The 27,404-nt window shown below is 37.9% G+C and overlaps 1 protein-coding gene across 1 annotated transcript; it reads right to left on the bottom strand.

Annotated features, from left to right (window-relative positions):
* Positions 1-485: 485 nt before the first annotated feature.
* Positions 486-27,404, bottom strand: npc1 (Niemann-Pick disease, type C1). Its single transcript, XM_038301614.1, has 25 exons — positions 27,244-27,404; positions 24,641-24,766; positions 23,068-23,174; positions 19,051-19,196; positions 18,671-18,838; positions 18,305-18,554; positions 18,136-18,218; positions 16,236-16,606; positions 15,650-15,876; positions 14,778-14,878; positions 12,749-12,851; positions 12,474-12,663; positions 12,063-12,245; positions 11,843-11,957; positions 10,407-10,534; positions 7,578-7,712; positions 7,397-7,486; positions 7,127-7,317; positions 6,899-7,014; positions 6,032-6,161; positions 5,748-5,933; positions 4,505-4,736; positions 3,278-3,391; positions 2,819-2,981; positions 486-2,067 (listed from the first exon to the last, which is right to left on the bottom strand). The coding sequence occupies exons 1-25, from the start codon at positions 27,316-27,318 to the stop codon at positions 1,985-1,987; spliced, it is 3,813 nt and encodes a 1,270-aa protein (XP_038157542.1). The 5' UTR covers positions 27,319-27,404; the 3' UTR covers positions 486-1,984.

The following is a 27,404-nucleotide window of genomic DNA, read 5'->3' as shown; positions in this document are numbered from 1 at the left end:
GCGACTGGTCCATCAGGTGGAGATAGACACCAGTATCCCTCAGATACTACGACCCCAGCTGGGATAAAGCATGATGGAAAATGGATGAACATATTTCTTAGTAAAATGTTTCCAGTGGGGCTCAAGATATTAAATTCACATATGCATTTAAAACCCCTCAAATAAAACATATTAGTCCTGAAATTAGGTTATGCGCCTAAGAATTATTTTTTCCGAGATAAACGCTACATCCTAGATGATAAGTTTATATTGGCTAAAGAACCTGAAGTAGAGCAGGAATCCTTACTGGTTGGAAATATATAAACAAAACACCCAAAATATCAAAATATTGGATTATCTGGGTAGGTAAAATTGTCATGTACACCATTTATGGACATCTTAAGAATGTTTTAAGCGTACCAGCGGATTTAAAGAATGAAAAAAAAAAAAAACAGTGTTTTAAGGTAGCTTAAACAAAGATGGAATTAAACAACATAATCTCTGCATTAGTTTCAGGTGGTTTAATGTTAAAAATGGTTAAAAACTAAAGTTTTCCTTGTTTTGCATTGTCTTTCCCCCCCCTCGCCCCACAAACCTTTTCTTTCATACATGATTGAGCAAGACACAAAACTCGTAACATTCTTTTTTCGTACATCCAGATTTAAGCTGGCGTTAGATACAGCTCTATCTCTCATTATACAAATTACTACTCAATCCTGAAGGGACTGTCGATAAAAGCGAGAAATGGTTTACCGTTTCTAAGGAATACACACACAGGATAACAGGGTAAAATGTCAGACATGTTGAGGTAAAGGTAAGGCATGAGAACAAAGACCAACATGAAGCGTTGATTGGTCACATTTAGCTTAAATCATCTCAAAGAAATTTTTTTTTTTTTAAAGGGACCTATGAGAGGTTTAAACATATACAGAAAAGCAGCAAATATTAGCAAAAGTTAAAACAATAATTTAAAAGCAAATATCCAAACTGCAATGACAGAAGAAAAAATTTAATTAGTCCCGTTAGCTTTTTCTTTTTGCAATTTTATGCATTTATATTCTTTTATCCGTCAAATTTAACAATGCTACAAAGTTTTGTTCAGTAACTACAAAACGCATCAGATACACGTCAATCCAAAGCGCTCCGTCCTATAAAGTCTTCAAAAAGAACACAAGTCGGTGTGCTCTTAATGAATTTTGGTGTCGGATAATGTAAACAGCTCACCTGCTTTTAAATAAATAATCCGAGGAAAAATGTGGGAAGAAGGCAAGAAGAAGGATCGTTGGAATTTTGTTTTTCTTTCAGGTCTGGTCCCAATTTACTGACTTCTGAATAAAAATAAGAAAAATATTGAGAATATGCGTCTAAGAGTTTAGATCCACATTTTGTTTGGGGATTTCATGCAACAGGAATCCAGCGTGGATGCAGATGGGTCTAACTTGTTGATGCAGCTCCTAACTGCTGAGGACTATTGGTAACTATTGCTGTTAACTGTTGTTTCTCGATCAATTCAGTAGGTGACTTGTAGCATCAAATGGTTCTACAGATACTCATCTTCTTTCCAAACCAAAAGAAAGCCGTTTCAATAGGATTAAGCTGGTCGTCTATATAAAAATAGACCAGTTTTACCCTTTTCTAATTTTCCAAAAACAAAGAGCTCCTCCAGTGTTGACAGGTGGAGGGTCTACCTGCTCCTCTCCGTCAGACTGTCTGTTCCTTGGTGTTCTGTTTCAGATACTAAAGGCTTGTCTTGTAGTGTGAAGAGGAGGAGGATGATGACGAGGAAGAGAGCTGTTTCTGATTCGATTCTTCTGAGGAAAGCTCCGTTTGTGCTTGTGGACATGGCCTTCGGCGTTCCTCATTTCCTTGAACCTTCCTGAGTTAGATCCATAGTAGCTGAGATGTTGAGTGTGTCGGTAGTTGAAGAAGCAGCTCCTGCTTTTACCCACGCACAGTCCCTCACAAACAGTTCATTAGTTTGTTTGGACGCCGTCTCAACCACTGGCTAGTATTTGATGAGGGGCTCCCTTTCTGTGCCGGCAAAACGCTGGTTAGCTGCAAGCACCTTCGCTCTGTTCGCCGGCGGACCTTTGGAGTGCAACAGAAGTGAATTACAACATAAAATGGAATTCAGGTCAGAAACATACATAAACTGATGAGGGGTGAGAATGCCTGATGAACTTTGAGCATTTTTAAACTGTTCTTTTTAAAGGAACATACAAATCCATTAAAATAATTAATGGGATCTACTATTCCTGAATAGACATGATCCTTAACACAGGATTTTTTTCTAACTTCAATGTTTAAGCTTGGCAAGAACTGGAAACTGCTGGAACACCAGAAGGAAAGTCCAAAGTTAAACCAGTTTGACACCAACGTGGACTGATGAAGGCATCAACCCAGAAAGAAGCTCCAAGAGACTGAGTGGAGTTTGCAGATATCCGCATCCTTTATCAGCCATTTAGCTGCAGTGACAAGACTAATATTTGGAAGATTGTTTTAAACCAGCTGCTGTCCATCTCTGATAAGAATCAGGACCTTGTTGACGCCCACAAAAAAGAAAATGTAGGACTTCTCAAAGATGTTAGCAATTAGTGAATCAGAGGCTGTATGATTACTCCGCCTTAAAAAGAGGGTTGGGCAGAGTAGGTGCCCATATTCTAGGTTTGATAACTGAATGATTTCCCTTCTCTTTACATCCTTTCCTATCAACTATATTGCAAAAGATCAGTAGTTCAACAAAAATAAATAAAAAAACTAATAACCTAATATGACATTCATCTAACTGTTAAGTATATGCACAGCTTCTAATTTGCTGTTGCTGCATGAGATCACTCACCTATATAGCTGAGAAGAACTGGAAGGAAGATGAGGCCATGCGTTGCCCCTAGCAACACGATGGCCAAGTACATCCTGAAGTAGAAGACCTGGAATATCTGTGACTTGGAGAGCGCTAGGATTAAAATACCTCCAAATTTTGTCAGTGTGATCCCACTGAACACCTGTCAAGGATTAATATGAAAAATAAACATTTGACAAAAAGGAACATGATTCATACAAAAACTGCTTTATCCTTTAAGAAAAAACAACTACAAAGAATTATCTTAGTTAACGCACAGTGATTAGTGATATTTCAAACAATTCAACAATCTTCAGGTCATATCCTCTAGTTTTTGCTGTTTTGTAATCTGAATGTGGTGCTCTTTCATGAAAAAAAAACAGAAAAGAAAAAAACAAACAAGTGACAGAATTAACTTCCTATAATGAATGAAATAAAAAGCCATCAGTTGCGACTCACAGAGCTGCCCATGTGAGCCAAGGCTTCCTCCGCTCGCTCCACTCTGCTCTTCTTTACGCTGATGGAAAACGCTCGCACTATGTGACTGCAGAACTCCACAGAGATGCCGCAGCTCTGCAAAACCAAGGAGAGAAGCTGAACATTTAGGACAGAAAGTCAAACACATCTGCATTTTTTTCTTCTTCATAAGGATTTTCAGAGGTGACATTAGGTCATATTTGACCTCAAGTTTCCTTTTAGTCAATCTGACACTATGTGGCATCATGACTGCTCATGTGTTTACTGGCAAAATCCCTCATTTGACGAACTTTGTTCTGAATGTATCACATTTGCAGAGCTGGAACAAAAATTACTTCCCCCTTAGAGATATTTTCTCAATTTCTTTTTTTGTTGCATGCACATTTCTATGGTCTAATAAAGCTGAATTTAAGATAAGGATGAACTGAGAATACAAGATACAGGTTAAAGTTGTGATTTTATTAACTAAGAAAAAGACCAAGCCTTAGATATAAAAGTACCTTCTCCCTTAACCTAATAACCTGTTACTTGGGCCAACATTGATAGCAACCTCCACCATCAAGACAACTTTATGGCAACTGGGGTTGCAGCTTTAAATCATTGGGGAGGCCTGTTAGATGCTGCTTCTCTGTAAAGTTGTTTTATTTCAGATACATAAGATGGTTTCCCAGAATAAACAAACAGTCTGTTTAAAGCAATAACAAACCATCCCAATCAAATTTAGGTCCAGACCTTAAGTCACCCCAAAAACATTTTGTTTTGTGGTTTTAGAGTCACTCAGTTGGATCTCCTGGTGTTTAGATTGTTATTCTGCTGCGTATCCAAAGTCTGACAGAACGAGTCTTTGAAGTCATGAAGAAGCAAAGGCGATTACAATACCAGCATCTGGTTTTACTGTGGTCCTTATAGAAGTCATTGCTAGTGAAAGGTAAGAGCTATGGAACCAACAGAGCACTGATGACTATAACTCTTGTTGCCTTAACAGCATGCATCAGAAATGATCTTTGAATATCAAGCAGGGGTGAAAAGTCAGCACAAAGATGACCCTCAACCATGGCAAAAAAGGAATCCTCATTACAACAACTGTTTGTTTCAGAAATCATCAGAAATAGGAGCTTGATTTAATAAAAGGGTCTGACTGATAAGAACCGAATGCAGCCGTTAACAGGTAGGCCTCAATATTTCTATACATTTTATGATAACTCTTACCATAACTAGGTTGACAAGAGACACAGCATTGAGGCTGATGCTCCACAGCCACATGACGCCGAACATGTTGACCAGGATCATGGCGATGGTAATGCTGACCATCACTGCCGACCACAGCTCCAATCCCAGCAGCACTGTCGTCACTACAAATATGGCTCCAAGTGACACGCACAGATTCAGAGCCGTGTCGTAGGCAATGGTGAGGTACTGCTCGTAAAACACGTAGAAGATGCTGTAAAGAAGCAAAAACATTTTTACGTAATCAGTCCGTAAAGGAAAGAGGACATGGTGTGGTGATTGTTGAACATTCGCACTAGTCTACATACATGTAAGAAGAAGAAGGCTTTTGATTTTTTTTAAATCCAGGAAGAATCAGGCAAAGGGAATGTGTCTCTAAATTAACTCTGATCAGCAGTCCTGGTCTCTGTGCTCAACTTTAACTGGGGATGTCCTCATACTTTTTTAAAATTTTATTTCTGATATGATACCATTATTGCAGCTGTGAGTATTGTCCAATACCAATATTATCAGGATACCAGATCAACATGAATCATACCAGGGCTGCAACTAATGATCTATTTGCAAATTGATTTAGCTGTCGATTATTTTTTCAATTCATCGATTAATCATCAGATAGCCAAAAGTTCTTTTACGAAGATTTTTTACGTAATCAAACCAGGTGAAACTAAAAATTTTCCACTTGAGGAGTTTTATTTTTACAATTTTGATATAATCGCTGCTCTAAGTGGTTGCTCTGTCAGCTAAAGCATGTTTTACAGTCTCTATACTCCAGTTAACAATTAACTGATTACTAAATGAGTTGAGGATTATTTCAATAAGTGATTAATCACAATTAATCCAATTAAGCGTTTCAGCCCTAAATCACACTTATAGATAGTACTCATTTTGTAGGGTGTAGCATTAGAAAAGGCTTGATCAGGTGATGTAAAAAAAAAAAAAAAAAAAAGAAGAAAGGATTAAACAAAAGTAAAATGTGTGAGAATAACTTAACCATTTATCATTGAACATTGCGTGAAACTAAAGCAGACTGTTTCTATCAGCATGTTTAAATCTGAGATTTTAGATGCAGGCTGAAATGATCCAATATTTCTTTCTTTGAACACTAATTCACTGATTTCCAGTATTAGTATCGGATCAGGACATCCCTATTTTTAACCTACAGTTCCTCGCCGACTTCCATCAATTTCTGAAGGAAACTCAGCAGCTTGTTATCAGAACGTACCTGTAGGCAAAAACTTTGTGACCCAAAGACTGGCTGATGTTGTTGGCAACGATTCGAGCCATTTTCAAAGCATCGATGTAGTCTGGAGACTCCTTTAGAATGGTGTGGTATGTCATGAAGTACGTGGCCCCAACGCCCGTGTTGTTGGTATACAGCTCGACGGCTGTCGCGTAAGCTGCATGGCCGCTGGGGGAATGAAAGGGGTCAACAAAAGGTTAGACCAAAATGATTCAATGATAAGTTTAATTTTTATTATTAAAATGAAAAATATGGGGATAAATTACCCTTTTCCACACTTGGGATTAGGGTTGTCTGACAGGAACATGGGCAGAAACCTCATGAAGTCTTCTCCTTCAGGCCTCTGCTTTCCGCTCTGAGTCATGGGCCGACAGGATAAACAGGACGGGTCCACAACTAGAACGCACATTTAGAAACTAGTTAATTAGTTATTTACAGGACATAAGAGAATACGTCACTGCCAGAGATGAAAGGTCCAGATAAAGTAAATATACATTCAAATTCAAAAGATCCCATTTCTTATTATTTTTTTCTTGCAGGTCTTGCGAGAAGGCAATTAAAGCAAAAAAATAAATAAAAAAATTCACATTAGCAGCAGAAGAACACGTAGATTTTATAAAAAAAAAGCAGCTGAGCAAGTTCAGATCTGAGTTCCTCAGTATTCCAGGTAGAAATTCCAGACTTCCCCAGAGTGCAGGTTTCAGAGTTTTCAGTAGTTAATGTGAATTAAAAATAAATAAAAATACAAATATTCACCACAACTCCATATTTTAACCTAAACATGAAACTTAAGTGTGGATTAAAGGAAGCAAGGAAGGAACACAACGAGGGGAGAAGAAAAGATGACAAGGAGAAAAGGAAAAGGACAAAGATTAAAAAAAAAAAAAGTAAAAAAAAAAACAATCCACTGGACTTTGTTTCCAAGTTTGAAAACATTTCCCTTCCCTTCCAGGAAGCTTTTTCAATAAAAAAAGAAAGGGCACAGAATTATGATTATATATCGGCCATATATTCTTTATGTTTTCTGTTAAAAAATGCAATGTTATTACTAAAGAGCTGATTAAAGTGCAGCATGGTTTTCAGCTTTAGATCTAAAGAGTTCACTGGATAATGGTACAGAGCGCTGAAGCTACCTGAGGCATTGCAGAAAGCTCCTGAGTTGTTGTAGTAGCGGCAGCAGGTGGACTGAGGCTTCACCCAATCAAAGTAGTCATCCAGCCACGATGATGGGGTGTAGGCAATAGTTGTGCTAGGAGCAAAAAAAAGAAAAACTGGTAAATTAGGTAAGGATTTTGTGAAGGGACTGGAATGAGTTCAGTGACGAAGATAATGTTCCAATCAGTATTTTAAGTGTTTCTTACTAGTTGCTGATAAGTGAGGCAGCATAAATCTGTTGCACCAAAGAGTCGTTGTTACATCCTACTCCTCCACACACAGAATTTTGGCCCTCTGGGCTACTGTAGTTGTGCCCTTCCTCCACTACAAAGTAAACAGGAGCTCCGGTGTGGAGGTACTCGGTCAAATTCTTGAAGTAGTCCAGAACATAGGAGTCCTAAAGGATGAGACGAGCTGTCAGAACGAACTGTAGACAATGAAAAACAAATAAAAGAACAGAAAATGTAAAAACTTACATCAGGCATAGATAACTTCTGGTCCAGTCCAATTTCCACTTTATTGACAACGGCGATACTGAAGGACAGTACACCAACAAACACCGCCACCTGTTGACAAGAACATGACAGTCACATCTACTTCTTGAATTCATCGTGGGATTAAAATAGGGATAAGCATCGCTGCTCTAGTAAGACTCACAACGATCGGCCGAACCCACTCCTTGAGGATGAATGGAGCATAGACTTTTTTGAAAAAGCGAAAGAGGAAGCCTTCCGTCTTGACTTCCTGACGTTCAGGCAGTTTTACGCAGCAGCAGATGTCAAGCCGGTTCCCCTTTTAAACACAAAAGGCAGACCACAGCGTTTAAAGAGTGCCATCACGAATCTGTTCCTACAGTCGAATCATTCAAACACTTAATAGGCCGGAAAACATAAGCAGGTCAACAGTTTTCAGAACAACCAGCAAAATGGTGGCATGTGATAGTTTTAAACAAAGTTTATAATAAATCTGTTTCTATATTGTAGATGTTGAGTTTCATAGAACAGGGAATTGGGGGTGATATTAAAAACTAATACAGCCATTATGGCTGACAAACAACATTCACTGACATGAAATATTTTCCCATGCTATGGACTCTTTGAACCACAGTGCTGACAATGCTTCCCTGCTTCAGTTAACTGTGACATTGTGAGGCTTTAACAATCCTCTGAGAGCAATTAAGGCACGACATGCTTTTAGTTGAGCGTTTTACTTCCATGTTCGTGGGGGGATTATAAAAACTTCACACTTTTTATTATAGTCATCTTGTTTTTTTTAGAAATACGTCCATGTTTAGTAATATGTCAGAAAGTCAATTCTTGTTTATTCAGTCAGCATTTAATACAGCAGGACAACATATTACGAAAAAATGAACCCTGATTTTTCAAAATGCACTCTTGATACAAGAACAATTTCAGGTGTTTGGGAAAATGGTTGCCTATTAATTCATCGTTAGTTGATCAATAAGTTCAATCAACTTTAGATAAACTCTTTAAACAATAATTTGCGTCCTGAATCACTGCAAATAAGTTCAATCAACTTTAGATAAACTCTTTAAACAATAATTTGCGTCCTGAATCACTGCAAAAAAAAAAAAAAAAGAAAAGTTTTCTGATTCTGAAACGATTCCCATATTTATTTCTACACATCTATTCATATAACCAAAATTGAGGGTTCTAGCCAAATTGTTTCAGAGGTAAGCTAATTTTATTAGTGTTTTTAAACCCATTTTCCTCCTCACTAGCACATGAGCCCCCTCCCTTCAAACTCTGTCATCAACTTAGACTCAGTCTGAATTTGCTCTCAGGCAGGTGAACAGAGTAGACGGGGGCTGAAGTGTCCAGCAAACTATCAGTATTTTTTCCTGCCAATAATAATGCAGCATCACTGCTACGCTGGTATATAGCTCCGCCTCCACCCCTCACCCTGCAGTTGGATCCTCATAGTCTCACCAGGACAGTCTGAAATTAAATATCATCTTCTTTGATGGGCCGTTGGGATTAATAAAGTATTACTGACCTGAATTAAGGGGAAATATGTAGGGCTGAAACTATTCATCTGAACAGTCATTACTAATGGATAATTGAAATAATCGTCAAGTGATTCATCGTGACCTGGAAAATGAAGATTTTAGCTGACAGAGCAACCCATTAAGAGCAGTAATTAGAGCCAAAAAAAAAACATTGCATTGAAGATTAAAAACATTTTATTCAAAAATATGCTTTAGCAAGAACTACTCATGTGGAATAGATTTATGCTCAAGTTTGTAAAAAAAAAAAAAATCGTCTTTAAGGAAACTTTTGCTATCCAATTTTTGATCAATTAATCAGAATAATAATCAACAGAATAACCGATTAGCAAAATTGTTGGTTAATTGAAGCCCTAGAAATATATACATACAGCCCGACTTGAAAAAAGATCAATAGAAATAGGAGCGGGTTTAAGTAGCAAGGGGGCAAAACAGGAAGAAGGTATGGGTGCAGTAGAGAAAGAAAACAAAATATGAATTTAATAATTGCCCGATGAAAGTTAATTAGAATAATCCATACGGTAAATAGAAAAAACCCAACAACTGCCCTGATTTTTATTTGTAACTCTCACAAATTCCACAAACGTTGTCACTTTTGTAATCAAATATTGTTAACTCATAACTCACTTCAGATAGAGTTGAATCTTTGATTATTTAAAATCTAACTTATTTAAAGCTGAAACTTCCCAAATCTAGAATCTACTGATTCATAAAAATAAATTTGCATTTCAAAATTCAATACACTATTTGAATCAAATTTGGAACATGTTCTAAATTCATTAACATCTAAGACATCTGATAAAAAATACAGTTTTGTTATTTCTTTGAGTTTTTTTAAATGGACAAGCTTCAATCAGCTTTGTTTGAAGTCTAAAGCTGTTTATTTTCTTTTTATATGGCCTGGATACTGCTACCATAAAGAAAACCTCTGTAAAGCACAGTTTAAGACCTGTGCTACTGTGGTTTTACTAGTCAACACATACGTGTTGCACAACTACAGTCATTAATTCATCTAAAGAATTACATTTAAAAAATGCTTTTAATTCAATTTAAGATCAGACCACATGGGAAAATAATCTGTTCTAGGTCTATAGATACAGAATCAAATGTGTTTTTGAAATTTGAATGGACACCAGCCCTAGTTTGGATATGAAAAAAATTATTCCTTACAGTTGTTGGCAAAAGAAATCAAATGAAACAACTGATAGGAAAATCAGGAAGTAAAAACAGAGCAGCACTAAAACTCTAAGGAACATTTAAATAACCAACGGTCACATGAAACTGAAATGCAGCTCTGATGTAACATGGTTAGTCAGCTCACCTTTGACTTAAATAAAAATCTGTTTTAAGATGTGACATAATTCAGGGCACGACAAGATCAAGAGCTGACATCAGTTTTAGCTGTTTTTTATTAGTAAAGCCAGAATTGGTGCAAATTCCAGTTTCCTGCTTTTTCTTACCTCCTGTCTTTTGGCATCCAGGCCCAGCAAGCTGACAAAGCAACTGATCTGCAACAGGAAATCGATGAAAACAGCCAAGCCAGCAAACAGAGAGAAAGTCCTCACAGCAGGCATGTTTGACAGGGCACCTGGAAGTTCACCAAGAAAAAAGTCAGCTTCCTGAAGCAATCAACCTGAAGCAATGTCAACGCTTTTATTTTGATTCTTAAAATCAAACTTAAGTTTAAACTTCAAATAGTTTACCCATGAATATAGGGCAGATTTTTACTGATTTTGCATAGAAAATGTTTTTCAAAGCTCAAGGTTCTTCACCATGGAAAACCTTTCATGTTCTTGTTTTTACCACTGCAGTATCACCAATAGCAGGATGATATAGCAGCATCATATATAATAATGACATATTAGCTGCGTTTCCATTACAAATGTGTGCAAAACTATGTCAATATTCTGCTAAATTCAAAAATCCAAAGTTCTATTGTTGTGGCATTTCAATCAAATAGCAATTACAGTTGGAATTGCACATGAATACATTTTCTAACATCATTGCTCTAAAAACAAGAATGCAGCGATGAATGGAAACAAATAAAATCTATCCATATTTGAGCCACAGCTCTAGTGGGCGCCATCCTCCTCCAACTACATACGGTCATCTTCTTTATCTTTTTGCAAGGCAGTAAGGTCCAGCTGCGGATCATGGGACTGGTGTGATGCAAAAAAGAAAAGTGTTTCCATTGCAGTTTCATGAATTTTGTGAATGAGAATTTCAATACGCCCGAAAAGCCACCTCATCGAAGTGTAAACACTTTTTAAAGAACGAGAGCTTTTTTAAAATGTGTCTCCATTTAGTAAATGTATTTTTTTTATTATAACTTATGCAATTTCATTGTTAATGGAAACACACCTACTAAGATCATACAGTGGGGGCCATGAGCATTGCTACCTCTGGTTAATATATGTAAAATGTCTCTGAACTTATCTTATTTTGTAGAATCCAAAGTTTAGAATAGAGAATATAGAAATGATCTTCCAATATGAAATCACATCACCTGCAGATATCTGAGATCCCAAACAGCTGCTTTTAAGGCAGTGTAAGTGAAGATCTTATGCATTCTTTTTTTAAGTTGGTAAGCATTTTTAGAAACTTTCAATCAGTAACTCATAACTGAGTCGATGAGTGCAAGGCCCCATTTTTTTAGCCCCGAGGCTTAAGTTAGGGATGAGTATTGGCATGTATGTTGTAATACGATACTATCATGATATTGCAATCTAAATATGTAATGCGGTATATTATTGAGAAGTAGAGTTTGAGAATCTCTCCAGAATAACTAAGTGATCCCATCTGAATGGTTTCTGGTTTGTAGCACTTTGGTCATTTCCACTTCCAATCTGCCTCCTCTGGGTGGAAACTGTTCTCATTTAAAAAAAACTTATCTTACCAAGGAAGAAGGCCACAGTCTCGGAGAATGAAGAGAGAAACATGCTGGGCGCTATTTCTCCAAGAATACGACCGATCTGCTGGTGAAGCTCCTCCTGTGGCAACCGCTCATCCCTCTGTTCACAAACGCACACATATTCCCATTTTACATCTCTTCTTTAAGAGGCAGCCACTGAGGGTTAGTTCTTCCAAAATGCATAAGAGCAACAGTTAAAGCTAACCTGGTATGTCTGCACAATGATGAAGATGTTGTCGACCCCAACAGCCAGCACAAGGAAGGGGATGACCTCGATCACGATGAGTGTGAGTGGGATACCCGCATAGCTGAAGATCCCCAAAGATGAGGACACGGAGCTGAGCACTATCAGGATGCCAGCTATACCCAGAGAAATCTTTGAGTCCACCTGTAAAGATAAAGAAAAAAAACAAGGTGAATCATTTAACCACATGCGCTTCATGCATGAGTAACAAGCGCTGTGACCCGTGTAGCTCCAGCGTAGAACAGGATGGTAGAGTTTAGATGTGTAATACCTGAAACTATTCTAGCCATGTGTGGAAGCAAGAAACATCACTAAAAGGTCCTGTCTATAGACAAAAAAACATTGACAACAGATCAAGCTTTTGTCTATTACCAGCAGCCTTCTGAAACTGTGAATGTGGCCCAAGGCGAGGGAGATGTAGATGAACATGATGGCGTAGCTGATCACGATAGTGCTGATGTCGCTGTTGCTCTCCCTGTCGATCTCGTCTTCAATGCTCCTCTCAGCACTGAAGGCTACGGTGAGGTTGGGGTTGTTATAGCTCTTCATAAACCTGATGAACCTGCACACACGTATAGATTATACAGTTTATACACATAAAAAAAGGAAAAGCCAAGTCGGGTTTGTCCGATTGATTGCAATCTTACTCCAGTTCCCATGCGAGCGCCTGACCCATCTTCACCGAGTCGTTCAGGTAGTTGTTGAGTGGGAAGGTGATCACGAGCGCTGTGGCATTGTTGTAGTTTGCCCCTTTAATGTGAAGAAATAAGACATATATTATATCAGAGTTTATACAGGAATGAGTAACTCTTATTTAATGCTCTTTTAATGTTCTTAGAAATAATTTTAATGCCATCAACAAGTACCCATGACTTTCCCCATTCTCTAGCCTTTTCTCCGCCTTTTTCCGAACATACGGCTTTACGGTCAACCTGAAGCAGCTCCGCACAAATGTGCAAATATATTGCCATATAATATATCCTGATATATTTGCAAATATATATATATATATATATATATATATATATATATATATATATATATATATATATATATATATATATATATATATATAGTTTTTATAAACTTTTTTTTTCTAAATAAAGCATTTTAAATGCCGCAATATTCACATTTAATGGGTTTTAATGCCAGTTCAGGCCTCAATTTAAAAAATAATTACTTCATGACTTTTAATGATTTTCAATGACCCCCGGAAACCATGTATATGAAAAGTTGACATCTTAGTAATCCTTAAAATTATTCACTAATATAAGAGGAGCTAAATGCTTCTAATAAGCATTTCTTTTACAATATTTATTTGAATTTCCCAGAACAATTAAGGAGTATAAAAACAAAATCATTGAATAGGGCTACAAATGTCCTTATTTCAAAACGAATTCATATTAATAATCATTCATAAATAGAATTAACAATAAAACTAATTGAAATATTCTAAATCTTCATACGTCGGCTTTAACCATCAGGATCTGTGGCTGGAATGGACAGCAACATAAATCAAAAATCATAGCTGAAACAATAAAATGAAACACTATTAACTAATTCATGAGATAAACAGCAAATTACAGAGCGATTCCATTACAGATCAGGTGTTAGGGTGTAATTGATGAGCAGAGCAACGTTTTTTATGGTTTCCTGGAGCACTGCAGCCTCATTAACGCTGAAAGTGATGAAAAAAGTACCTCAATAGAGCTAATAATGATTTGAACTTATAGTTTTGATTAAAACATTTCATCTTCACTTATTTTCTTCTTTAGGGTTGTTAATGATATTATTAATAAATATGTATAACATATGATTCATTTATTTTTTGTTTTATTATAATACAACATGAAAATAAATGTTTTGGAATATATTTACATGGACAACCTATTAGTGTTTTAATAGAACAGTTCTATCGCTGGATCCAGTGTCATTTTCACTGCTTTAATAACAAAGAGTTATTTTTCTTTTCTTTTGAAAGAACTGAGTTGTTCATCGTAATCTTTGGGTTTGTCATTTCTATCCAAATGGTTCACATTTTTTACTTGTGCTTCACTCAGGTCATAAAGCTACGTTATGTTTGCATCCAATAAAAGGCTTTCTAAACACTAGAGGGGGCGGGGCCTGAAGATCAGCCCAGAGAAAGCAGGCCAATCAGAGCTGATGAGTCTTTTTGGTGGGGAGGTTGGAGCCTCCTACACCTTCAATGGAAAAGGTGTGACAGAGAGGTAGAACGAGTAACGCATTTGGCTTTTGTAAATTCATTCGAGCAAGGAAAAAAATGTGGGAATATAGTAGCACAACCTTAAACTAAGACTGCAACAAAAACCCTGAGGGTGAATGAGCAGAGTGCTGACGTTTCATTTGTTTGCTCATTCATTACAGTCAAAGTACCAACTGCAGTTAGTTACACTGATTTGCAAATGAAGGAGAAAAAAAAAATCTTTTTTTTTTCATCTTGTCATTCACTACAACTTGTTATGTTTGCTTTCTCCAAACAAATTATGCTTCAGTTGGTGGTTGCACTGAGAGAGAAAAAACTTCTGTAAGGGTTTGTATTTAGTCAATAATGAATCATCATAGAATCCAGTGGGCTGCTGATATGGTCGGCTAAAAGCGTCACTGGCCAGTAAAGGTGTGAAATGACATGCAAAAAAAAAAAAAAGAAAAACTTACCATCATAGCCCCCAAGTGCCAGCCAGGGGAACACAGGACCACCAAAGGTTCCTAGACAGGGATCATGGAGGGCAGTGGTGTCGTTGAGGGAAGCTGGGGCACTGCAGGAGAGGAATATATGAAATCACTCATCTCTAGATGATTTTAGTTAGAAAGAACTGAAAAACAAATTCCCGACAGGAATGGAGAAGCCTACCAATACCAAACCACGGGATGTTGCTCTTTTCAGGGTTCATTTGACAGTTTGGCATCACATTCATACATTTAATGAACATTACTGCCAACAGCATCATGCACCACTGGTATATTCTAAGATAGTTTTCTTCCAGAATTTAATTCTACGCTCGGTACCAAACACCTGGGCAGAAAATCCTCTTAGTTTGCTCTTCTGAAACAGATAGCTGCTCTAAGTGAATGTAAATAATGCAGGAATCAAATACAATCAACACAGATTTAATCTCTAACCACCACAAGCTTGAAGGACTAAGAAGCATACTTTAATCAGGTTGTTTGCAATAAGTTTTGTCTGTTTTTTTTTCTTCCCCAAAATGCTTTCCTGCTCTTAGTCTTGGCCAGAAAAATGTTCTTGAAGGTAAATGAAAGCTTGACCAGGCATCATATGATGAACTGAAAAACCACTGAAACCAAAACCAATACTGGGCCAATCTGTGGGTCCATTTTTTTTTCTTTAACATTTAATATCTTCCTCTACAGTTCTGTGAAAATGCAATGAGGAACAAATTATTTTCTACTTAACAAAATAAGCCATACAAACAAGATTTAAAAGGGAAGTTTAAACATAATACAAAGAATAACAAACAAAACACCATCTTATCGATAAAGAAGATGAAAATGGCCCAGAGGAGAGATACCTGACACAGTAGAGGAAATGGTCGTGGTAGTCGGCCCACACATAGAAGTCGTCCCCTATGCTGTGATCCAGCACATCATGGCGGTTTTGGAAATAGTTGAGAACACTCAGGATGGTGCAGTTGTTGTTGTACGGGGCCAGAGGAGCCAGGCAGATGTCTTTTAACGTGATGTTCTGGCCCTCATATTCAACCACGAGGTTTTCGATTTCAAGCTGAAGGTCAAGCACCTGGACGGTGCATTAGGAAGAAAAACATAAAAGCGAAAATGAAAAAAACAAAACAGACACCATGAAAACAACAGTGTTTAACTGTTGAAAGTGCCCTTCAATTAATTAAAATGGGGCAAAAAATTTAAAACTATCTTTTTCTGTCCACTGCAGGGCTGCGGGAACTGTAGAGCATGGGAGGCTAAAAAGTTCATAAAGTAAAAAGCTCAGGTAGGATCTTCTACATCAAACAATAAGTTTATCTATATTCATTACATATTTTTTAACCCCAGCAAATCTAAAGGTTTAGTTTTGCATACTGAGAAAGGCACATGTACTGCCCAAGGCTGAATAAATCAAGTGTTTTCTAAACAACCAACCTGATGCAGGATATCTTTGAACAGGATGGCTTTAAAGGGGACGTCCGAGCCCACAGGGTACGGAGAGAAAATGTAAGTGTCATTAATCGGGGTGGTTATAATGAGCTGCGCCGTTCTGTAGAACGGTCCAAAGTGCTCATCGAAGTAGTCCTTCTCTCGGCGGGCCTGGCTGGTCGGCGACGACCAAAGCTCAACAGGGTCCGTGGTGATGTGCATGTAGATCAGGCCTCCGCTACAAGCGATCACCAATATGAAGCTGCCCAGCAGGACCACTGATGGATGGCGAACGCAGAAAGAACCCCAGCGGCTGAAGAAAACTCGCATGAGGTTCTCGAAACGCTCGCCCAGCTTCTCACCACAGGATGCATCCACTGAGAGGAGAAAATCAAAGATCAGAACAACAAATATTATTGCCTTTGAAGAGCAATTACATTATAGGTAGAGTCTCTTAGAAAAGCATTCAACTTTTTATTTTATTTATTTATTTTTATTTTTTTACACACTACAACCTCAAACTTCCACTCAATCTTACTTCTGTTTTTAGACATAGCTTGTAGTTTTGTAGCAAATTTCAGAGACATAGACAGGTATGGGGGATTGCAGGCCAACAAAAGAAGCCATATGAACCCAAATCTAAAGGGGTGGACCCGTTCAGACATTTCAATTTTCATGTTTTCTAAAAGCTTTGTTGGGCCACTGTATAAGAGCCGCGAACTCACCTTTATTTCTGACATTTTGAATTAAAAAAGCTTCCTGGATGGGAAGTGAAACATCTTTAAACTTGGAAACAAAGTCCAGTGGATTGTTTTTTTTATTATTATCTTTTTTGGGGATTTACTCTCACATCAATGGATAAAAGGCAGCACAGCGTAGCTGATGGGAAGAGCAGTGAAGCTAAAAATGAACCCACCAGAGGCAACATGACCTGAGGTTTACGCCCCAGTGGGTAAAATACCTTACACACAGCCAGTACTGCAAAATAATGACTTTGATCAAGGCCCAATCATCTGCTGGAAAGGCTTGGTCTTACATACAACTAATTACTACATTTAAAATCATTGTTTACAGTCTCTAATAAAGCTGCAAAATGAATCCAATGTAATCAACATTTTGATCAACATCACAATTTTGTGATGCAAAACTGATATGATGCTTTTAAGCTGTGCTGATTAATAATAAGTTATCCAGTTGGATGGAGTTGTGGTCGGAAAAATCGATTAATTATGAGCGCTGGTTTTGATTTACTTACTTTAAAAAGTATTCATTCAAGCTGTCTCACACATGCAAACCTACACAGTTTCTGGGTGAGAGGGGTTGTCTTAATACTGTTAGGGAGAGTTTGGAACAGCGGCCAGACTCGTTTAGTTTCCAGATTATTCAACATTTCAATGTTCACTTCAACCGTCTGTAACTTGTTTTGATTAGCTGTATGTGAAGACCTTCACAACTTTACTTTAGAAAACCCTTGATTAGATAAGAACAGGTAGAACAGGGGTGTCAACTTGGTTCCAGAAAGGGCCGTGTGGCTGCAGGTTTTCTTTCCAACCAATCAATAGAACACCAGACTCCAATCATCTCATCAAGTGAGTCCAATCTGAACATGATGACTTGATGAGATGAATGGATTCTGGTGTTCTATTGCTTAGGCCACATGGCCCTTTCTGGAACCAGTTTGACACCCCTAAGGTAGAACATTGGCAAATATTGTATCTGTTCTTCCTTGCAAGGATTAATAAATACTGATTTGATGCAGAACAATGATCTCAATTTCTTTTTAACAGAAGATAACAGTGTCAAAATAGACCCAATGCCATCACCTGGGCTTTAATTTGCAGTGAGTGGTGGGAACACCAATTAATTGAGTACTTTACATGGAGTTGCATCTCTTTTTTGGCCATACCTTGGTTGGGGTAGTCATTATTGAGGGAAAGCGGGTTGTTGCTGTCCAAAATAGGGGCGTACTCTGATGCGATGGTCCTTCTCCTGCACATCAGTTGGAAGTCAGTTCAGAACAAACGTACAAATGAAATATCAAAAAAAAAAAAAACAAGCTCTCATGAGCGCATTACCTGCAGCACCAAGCGCCCACTAAAACTCCGACAAAGATGAGAAGGAAGGCCATATATGAGATCCACATGATGACAGACATGGCATCCATACCGAGGATGGTCCAAGGAGGGGGCAGAGGAGGGGGTATGGGTTTGGGGCCACAGGCTGCCGAGCAGTCCTGACAGGAGCAGGAACCTGAACCATCCTCTAAGCCTTCTGTGCAGGCATAGGTTTTGTTGTTCATGGGTGTGTAACCAGAAACCTCCACATCTGGAATACAAACAGAAAATGGCTAATTAAAAAAAAAAAAAAACATTTTAGCATTCTAATGGTTTTGAACAATTAGAATTTTGAAAAGACAATCCTTAGGAAGAATGGTTACTTACCAGAGAATATAGGGATGATGGGAAAAGGAGCTTGACCATTTTCAGTACTGAACATGTACTGGATCCAGTTGGTAGGAGTGCAGTCTTCTGCGTCCCTGCCGCATAGCAGCGATAAGGCTTTCACATTGCTAGAGGGTGCCTGGACATCCTGACAGGCATTGTACATGGCTGGAGGAAAACAAAGAGAAAATTAAAGATTTTATTTTCTCTACAAACTCACCCTCACTTTTATTAATTTATTTTTTAAGTTTGCATGAAACCTGATAGAACCAGCAATAAAAAACATGGTTACTTAGATTTCTTAGGCAACATGTTTTCATGTCAAACATTGTACAGGCACCTTGTTGTACATCCAGAGGTAGTTCTAGCAATAGGCTCACCGTTAGCGAAGGTCTGTCCGATGTAGTACTGCACTTCCATCACGTCGGTTCCAGTAACATTGGTGGCGTTCATGAATTGGCTCTGATGGGGGCTGCATGTCAGCTCACAGAACAGGTTCATCAGGTTGTAGAAACAGGAGGGACACCTGCACAGACATGGAAATAAAAATAAAAACACAACCACGCAGCATTCACTAACATGAATTGACCCTTTGGATACTTTTGGTCAGAAGTGGTTTTGAACGCTTTGATGGAGGCTGTTCCTGACTTAAATTTGTCCTGAGAAAAGAGATCTGCAGGGCTTTAGATATGTTTAGATATGTCGATGAATCACCATCTACCTCTTGATGTAATCCTGGTTAGATGGCAGTTCCTAAGGTTTACCACTGTTAAGTGTTTTAAAGGAAGTGGTGAGGTTCTCATGATTCCCAAAGCTTTTTTTTTTTAATTAAGATTTTAAACTTTCTTCATGCATTCAGACAGGTTCTACTTTGAATACTTTTTGATTCTACAGGCCTAAATGTAATATATGCATACATATTAGGGTGGAACGGTTCACAAAATCCACGGTTCGGTTCGGTTCACGGTTTCGTGGTCACGGTTTTCGGTTCAGTTCATATATGTTGATTGTTAGCCTGACATGCTGGTCGTGTTGCTGTTAGCATAAACAAAACGTGTTGCACAATGCTTGCACACTGTTGCATTTTTATCCACAACTTTCTTTCCGCCGTCATCGTAGGTCATTCTAAATGCAAAGCGGTCCCATACAGCAGACCTATAAAGTGCTCCTGGCACGTCTTTCAACTCGTTCTTTCCCACTCGCCATACCCACACAATTCTCCACAACTGATTTTTTTCTGCTACGCTGCTTCGCTTCTTCTTCTTCTTCTTTTTTACTACTGGTGGTTGGCTTTGGTCGCAGTAACGCCACCTTCTGCTCTGGAGTGTAAACGCTTCGCCTATGAGAAAAAGGAGCAGCGCATGAACCGAACGCAACACACGCAAATCTAACAAAGACAGTCGAAACAAACGGTTTGGACGGTTTTCATAAACCGTTCTATCCCTAATATATATATATTAGTGCTGTCAATCGATAAAATTGTTTTAATCGCGATTAATCGCATCAATGCCTGAGTTAACTCGCGATTAATCGCATTTTAATCGCAAATTTTTTTTCTGATTGAAAATAATTTAAATACTCTCGATGACATACAAAAAATACATACAGGCTAGGTTTGTGCCAATGTTCTTTTTTTAAAATGAAAACAGGTCACAGACACTGATTTATGCCATAGAAACATATGGCAAGAAGATGGGGAGGCATGTAGCAAAAAATAACAAATATGTAGCCAAAAAAAAGGCCCTGAAAACAGGCTGATGTAAAAGACAGTCTTTACAGTTAATACAGTCTTTTGAACAAAGACAAGCATTTTACCCTACTGCTATAAAATGTAGTACAGTTAACATTAGATGTTAATTAACCAAGATAATAATGAACAATTTTCAATCAATACATCAAAATCAATAGACCGACATCACTAGATGGAGGTAGTCTATGCTCTAGAAAGTTATTTTTCAGCCTCTTAACAAACATGAGAACACACACCCACCCACCCACACACACACACGATACCGACCTGTGGCGTACACAGACAGCAAGAGTGCCGTAGCAGATTCCATTTCACCTCAGTAATCTGTTTTCTCAGCGTATTTCAGGTTGCTACTAGTTACCAGACACTCAACTTGTTTGTTGGTGGTGGGGCTTAAAGAAAAAGCACTAGCGTCACCCAGTGTATGAGCGTCTTTTTCCCTTGAGGAGCTCTCCGCTCTCGAAGCCTATGAGAAATGCATACACTGGGGGAAAATAGCCCCGCCTTCTCGCAGGCTACAGCGGCATGTACTTGGAAAATTGTACCATAAAACCACATAGCGTTAATCTCACGTTAAAAAAATTATCGCCGTTAAAATGGCCTCGCGTTAACGCGATAATAACGCGATAATTTTGACAGCACTAATATGTATATACAGGTGCTGGTCATAAAATTAGAATATCATGAAAAAGTAGATTGATTTCAGTAATTCCATTTAAAAAGTGAAACTTGTATATTATATTCATACATTACATACAAACTCATATATTTCAGATGTTTATTTTGTTTAATTTTGATGATTACAAATGACAACAAATGAAAATCTCAAATTCATCATATCAGAAAATTAGAATATTGTGAAAAGGTTCAAAATTGATGGCCCCTGGTGCCACACTCTAATCAGCTAATTAACTCAAACCACCTGCAAAAGCCTTTAAATGGTCTTTCAGTCTAGTTCTATAGGCTACACAATCATGGGGAAGACTGCTGACTTGACAGTTGTCCAAAAGACGACCATCGACACCTTGCACAAGGAGGGCAAGACACAAAAGGTCATCGCTAAAGAGGCTGGCTGTTCACAGAGCTCAGTGTCCAAGCACATTAATAGAGAGGCGAAGGGAAGGAAAAGATGTGGTCGAAAAAAGTGTACAAGCAAGAGAGATAACCGCACCCTGGAGAGGATTGTGAAACAAAACCCATTCAAAAATGTGGGGGAGATTCACAAAGAGTGGACTGCAGCTGGAGTGAGTGCTTCAAGAACCACCACACACAGACGTATGAAAGACATGGGTTTCTGCTGTCGCATTCCTTGTGTCAAGCCACTCTTGAACCACAGACAGCGTCAGAAGCGTCTTGCCTGGGCTAAAGAGAAACAGGACTGGACTGCTGGTGAGTGGTCCAAAGTCATGTTCTCTGATGAAAGTAAATTTTGCATTTCCTTTGGAAATCAAGGTCCCAGAGTCTGGAGGAAAAGAAGAGAGGCACTTCATCCACGTTGCTTGAAGTCCAGTGTAAAGTTTCCACAGTCAGTGATGGTTTGGGGTGCCATGTCATCTGCTGGTGTTGGTCCATTGTGTTTTCTGAGGTCCAGGGTCAACGCAGCCACATACCAGGAAGTTTTAGAGCACTTCATGCTTCCTGCAGCTGACCAACTTTTTGGAGATGCAGATTTCATTTTCCAACAGGACTTGGCACCTGCACACAGTGCCAAAGCTACCAGTACCTGGTTGAAGGACCATGGTATCCCTGTTCTTAATTGGCCAGCAAACTCTCCTGACCTTAACCCCATAGAAAATCTATGGGGTATTCTGAAAGAAGAAGATGCAATACACCAGACCCAACAATTCAGAAGAGCTAAAAGCCACTATTAGAGCAACCTGGGCTATCATAACACCTGAGCAGTGCCACAGACTGATCGACTCCATGCCACGCCGCATTGCTGCAGTAATACAGGCCAAAGGAGGCCCAACTAAATACTGAGTGCTGTACATGCTCATACTTTTCATGTTCATACTTTTCAGTTGGCCAACATTTCTATAAATCCTTTGTTTTTATTGGTCTTCAGTAATATTCTAATTTTCTGATATGATGAATTTGAGATTTTCATTTGTTGTCATTTGTAATCATCAAAATTAAACAAAATAAACATCTGAAATATATGAGGTTGTATGTAGTGTATGAATATAATATACAAGTTTCACTTTTTAAATGGAATTACTGAAATCAATCTACTTTTTCATGATATTCTAATTTTATGACCAGCACCTGTGTGTATATATATATATATATATATATATATATATATATATATATATATATACAATGCATATAATGAGACTATACAGAAATTCAGGTTAGTTATAGTTTATTTTTGATGTAACAGGGGAGCACATTACATTTTGATACAAATTCTAGTTAGATTTGTTTCCCTTAAGAAATAAAATAGTTATTTAAAAACTGATTTTCAATCCAAATAACAACAATATCAAATGAACTCTTCTTTCCTTAAAAAAAAAAAAACAATCAAACAAAATGCATTGTGGTTTCAGTGCAAAACAGTACATCGACAGATTTATCTGCAGCACTGCAGACGGGAACAGATAATGATGAAGGAATGTCATGTGATTCATCAGTTCATCTAACATACCGAGACAGGAACTGAAGGGGCAGCTGGAGGCTCGCTTTGAGAGTGGACAGCTGGGCAACATCACAACACAGACTTCGGTTCCCGTAGTCATATCCTGGACAGAGCTCCTGCACATATGACAAAGGCTTTGACACACCTGTAGACAGCGCCTTCCAAGAGTATCTACAGCCCCTAGGCCCTTTTCTTAGGTTTGTCACATCACATCTTTTGAGTTTTTATATGACACATCAAAACAAAGTAGTGAATAATTGAAAGGAAAATGATAGACTCCAACACCCCTAATAAATCCAGTGCTTGTGTTGAATCACAAATGCAAACCTTCAAGGCCTGAGAGGGCCTTCAGTCTTTGCATATTAGAGAGCAAACAGCACCAGAATAACTAAGAATCATAGCAGAAATACCATCTACTGAAGCTGATCATTAAGATGCCCGCTCACAGGGAGAGAATCTATGCACTGTGAGCCTTTATGGAAGACCAGCAAGAAGGCAAAATCTCACTATTCTGGTTTACATGCAAAACTCTATGGGCCTGAAGTTTGCATGTGAAAATACAATAAAATTACCACATGAATTAACAGGGTGTGATGCAAGTGATGTAGAAAATTTGATAAAAGGTGAAAAACTGGTTTGGACCACCCTATTTAAAGAAGTGAAATTGCACGTGCTACTGTTGTTGCGTTTGAATGTGCTCTTACACGGATAGTTTAAAGGGGCGCGTTTAATTTATGTCAGGTCCTGTAAATTAATAAATGACTGCATGTCCCTGATCTGCCTGGGTGTGTCCAATCAGTCATGCGTTATTCAGAGATCTACCCTTTGTTATTATGGCAGTTTCAACAGCTACTGGTTGCTTGAGGGAGCAGGGTGGCTGTGAAAGGAAGATGAAGTTCTTAGCCATGGAGTTAATAATAGGAATCATCATAAAGAAATAACAATAATGACAATGATTGATTTTTATGATGCACTCAACATAGGAGTATCCTAAATAGTAACAAATAAAAGTAAAAACAAACAAAAATGACATTGAAATAAAAGGTTTAATTATCAACAAGGAGTCATGCTACTTTACCAGTGCTATCCGGTTTGCAGGGGTTTTATACAAACAAACCTTTCTGAGTTTAGGCCCAATGTGCAACAAAAAGCTAACATGGCAAATCACCCTTAGTGAACCATCGCAACAGAAAAACATGTTGGTCACTGCTTCATGGTGCGGGAATGTTATATCTTTAGCAGGAGCAGCTGATTAAGTTATTTGGAGTTGTTGGAGCATGGATGGAGCTAAATACAGGGAGTCAGACAGTGAAAAAAAGTCCTGTAACCAGAGCAAGGTTCAGCAGCCAGCAGGATAATGGCCCAAAACATACATCCAGAGTTACAACAGCATAGCTCAGATCAGAGGATGTTTGTGCAAGCAAATGGTAGAGATTAAATCCTGGCTAAAACTTAAAAACGGATGTTCATAGATGCTCTAAATCTAATATGAATAAGCTGAGCGATTTTGCAAAAAAAGAAGGAGCAAAGAATGTATTAGATGGAATCCACTGTACATCACCAAAGAAGAAGTGGAACGTACCGTTAGAAGCTCGTAGCCTTTAGGTTCTAGTGGAATAGGGGCACCAGTGTAGTTACAGTTGTACTTTTTTCCAACTACTTTAGACTCTCCACATTCACCGTACCAAACGCAGTGCTGGGCCTCAACCTGACAGACAACCAAAATAAAAACACTGTTAGTAACATACACTATGTCTCTACATTTGATTCATGCTCAGCAGAATGTCGGCACAGTGAAAGTAAATAAATAAAATACAATAACTGCATTCTAAATTTAAGACATGTGGGTCGGTTTATTAGAATTTTGTGATTTTGCAGTGAGAGAAAAGAAGCACTGTGACTTCCTTCTTTCTTTTTTTATTTCATGACTTTTTCATATCATGCCCTGAATGCTTAAAAATAACATTTTCACTTCTGCAAATCATGTTTTCAACACAGTGCTTGAAGAACAACCAGGTGTCACTTTAAGTAGATAATGTTAAAAAGAGGTTTAAATGGGAAATATAATTGTCAACAGGCACTGGAATAAAGCAAAACATGATCTGCTTTCTGCCTGTTCAGCATCTGAGCAATCACATGTTATTCGTAGGCGAGGTTAACTAAGGAAGTTGATTCACTTATTCATACTCTTACAAACCGTTTCATGAAAATATCTGGTCTTAAACTCTGTTCTACTTTTGTGGGTTATTATTCACAAGAAAGTGATATTATTTCAGGAAAACAGAGGCTGTAGGCTGGACATCATACCTGAACCGCGTGACCGTGTCGCAGAGTCGTATTTGTTCAGGTTACCAAACACGTCCCCTCAACGATTCTCTGGCAGAAATTCCATTTCTGCCTATATACTCACGAGTTCTTCTTAACTTTTCTGCTTAGCCACAGCAGCTTTCGGGCTGTCAATATTTGCACTGATTCAGACATTCTTTTCATTTTTCTTATCTTATCTTGAAACAGTAACGATCTGTGATGTTTCTAATGTTTTAGCTTGGTTTCAAAGCAGGTCTGTGCGTTGAGACCTAATTGCATCATATAAAGAAGTGTAAATAATGTAGTGAGGGAAATAGAGAGGTCACTGAGGATGAGTGGGGGCTACTTACAACTGATTAAATTAAAGAAAAAAAGATTGAGCTGCTTTCTCTTAATCAATTCCCCTTATAGAGATAGATATCTAACCATATATATCTATATATCAAAAATCAGCTGCATATGGCTGACTTTTGCTCTTTTGTTTGTTTTTTTAAGTGTAACTGTTCACCTGATGAATTTGAACTTCAGGGCGATCATTTCTGATTCAGTTTTAAATCACCAGTTAATCTCTGCTGGATAAGTTATCAGCAGTTATAATACATAAAAGTTTTTTTTTTCTTTCAAATTAGTTAAAAGAAATTCATAACATTTCAATCTATAAACACGTGTGTAATGGAAAAGGACAATTATGGCATATTTTCTTTCCATAAAGTTAACAGTTTTAGGTGTAATTGAAACTTAAGGAATTAAAAGATAATTTCTGTTTATACCCAAATGCAATGCAAACTAAGAAATATATTTCAACATTTAAATCGAGTTTTTCCGCCCCACTGTTGCTGCACACATGCACATTGTGAAGGATTGCTGCATGCTCATCCATGAATAATGAATCTCTCATGCAATCAGCCAGCTTTCCTTAGAGGGAAAACCTTTCAATAATCTGTCTGGATGATTTGATTGAATCATCTCTGCAAAACTTTAAATTACATGTCCTGTAAACTAGCATTACATGAATAAATTGAGTTGATTGTATTACTTTATTTTAGTTTTGTGAATTAGGATAAAGCCTCATTTCTTCATGGAGAAATATTTTTAAACAACATTTTAAGTCAGACCATGGCGATCAATATTAAAGATGATAATGTCCCGCTCTTCATGTTTACTGTTTATTAAGGTTGAACAAAAATAAAAACATATATAAGAGTTTATTTTCCCTTGCATTATTCATTGGCTTAATAACAAGAGGTAAAGAACAGGCGACTATCCAGGTATCTGAACTGATAATGAGAGATTAAGATTAGAGATAATCCAGCATATTCCGAACTCTGGTCAGAACCATCAATCTGTGCTTCTCTAGTTTTAAAAAACAAAGAATGATCAATAATAATAATAGATTGCACTTTCAATCCCTTTCTAATTTGATCTCTAACTTAGTGCTGATATGCATTTTATTTGCCCGATGTAATAATCAGGATATTTTAAATGTAGCCTTAAAGTTGTCTGATTCTCACACATTCTTGTGTTTCGGTCGTTTCTGTGGGTTGAAAAGAGACATTTCTGCAGCTTTAAAGGCTGTTTAACTCCGATAAGTTTCGAAAGCTGCCTTAACTACGGCAGGTACAGCCAGTCTATAGAAAGTAAAACCCGTCACCCTAAAACATTCATTTCTGTTACAAAAAACACGCCTTGTCTTGTAGAAGTTGGTGCTATATTAAAAGAAAAATATAAATCCGTCTAGTGGATGAAGCTAGCTTGAATCTAATGTGTATATTTTTGGCTCAGTTTGGTTTTCCGTGGTGGATAAACGTTACAACACAACTGTAGCCAGGGCTGAGTCACGGAGCAGTCACGGGAACAGAAATGTTCATTCACACTCACCCATCGATAGAGTCCTGACAGCAGTATTATGAAACACAGAACTGTGAAACGGAGCCTCTTTGCTGTGGGCCTCATCCTTCCCTCTGATATCACGGAGACGAAATGACAGTCCGGCTAAACTTTGGCATAATCTTGTTGATGGTTTCTTCTTCCTCTGAGTA

This window comes from Cyprinodon tularosa, unplaced genomic scaffold, assembly GCF_016077235.1.
Source record: "Cyprinodon tularosa strain WSP-4 unplaced genomic scaffold, ASM1607723v1 ctg47, whole genome shotgun sequence".
In the NCBI taxonomy this organism is placed as follows: domain Eukaryota; kingdom Metazoa; phylum Chordata; class Actinopteri; order Cyprinodontiformes; family Cyprinodontidae; genus Cyprinodon; species Cyprinodon tularosa.
Note: the sequence above shows the minus strand (reverse complement) of the source record. Positions and strands in the feature narration are given on the sequence as shown.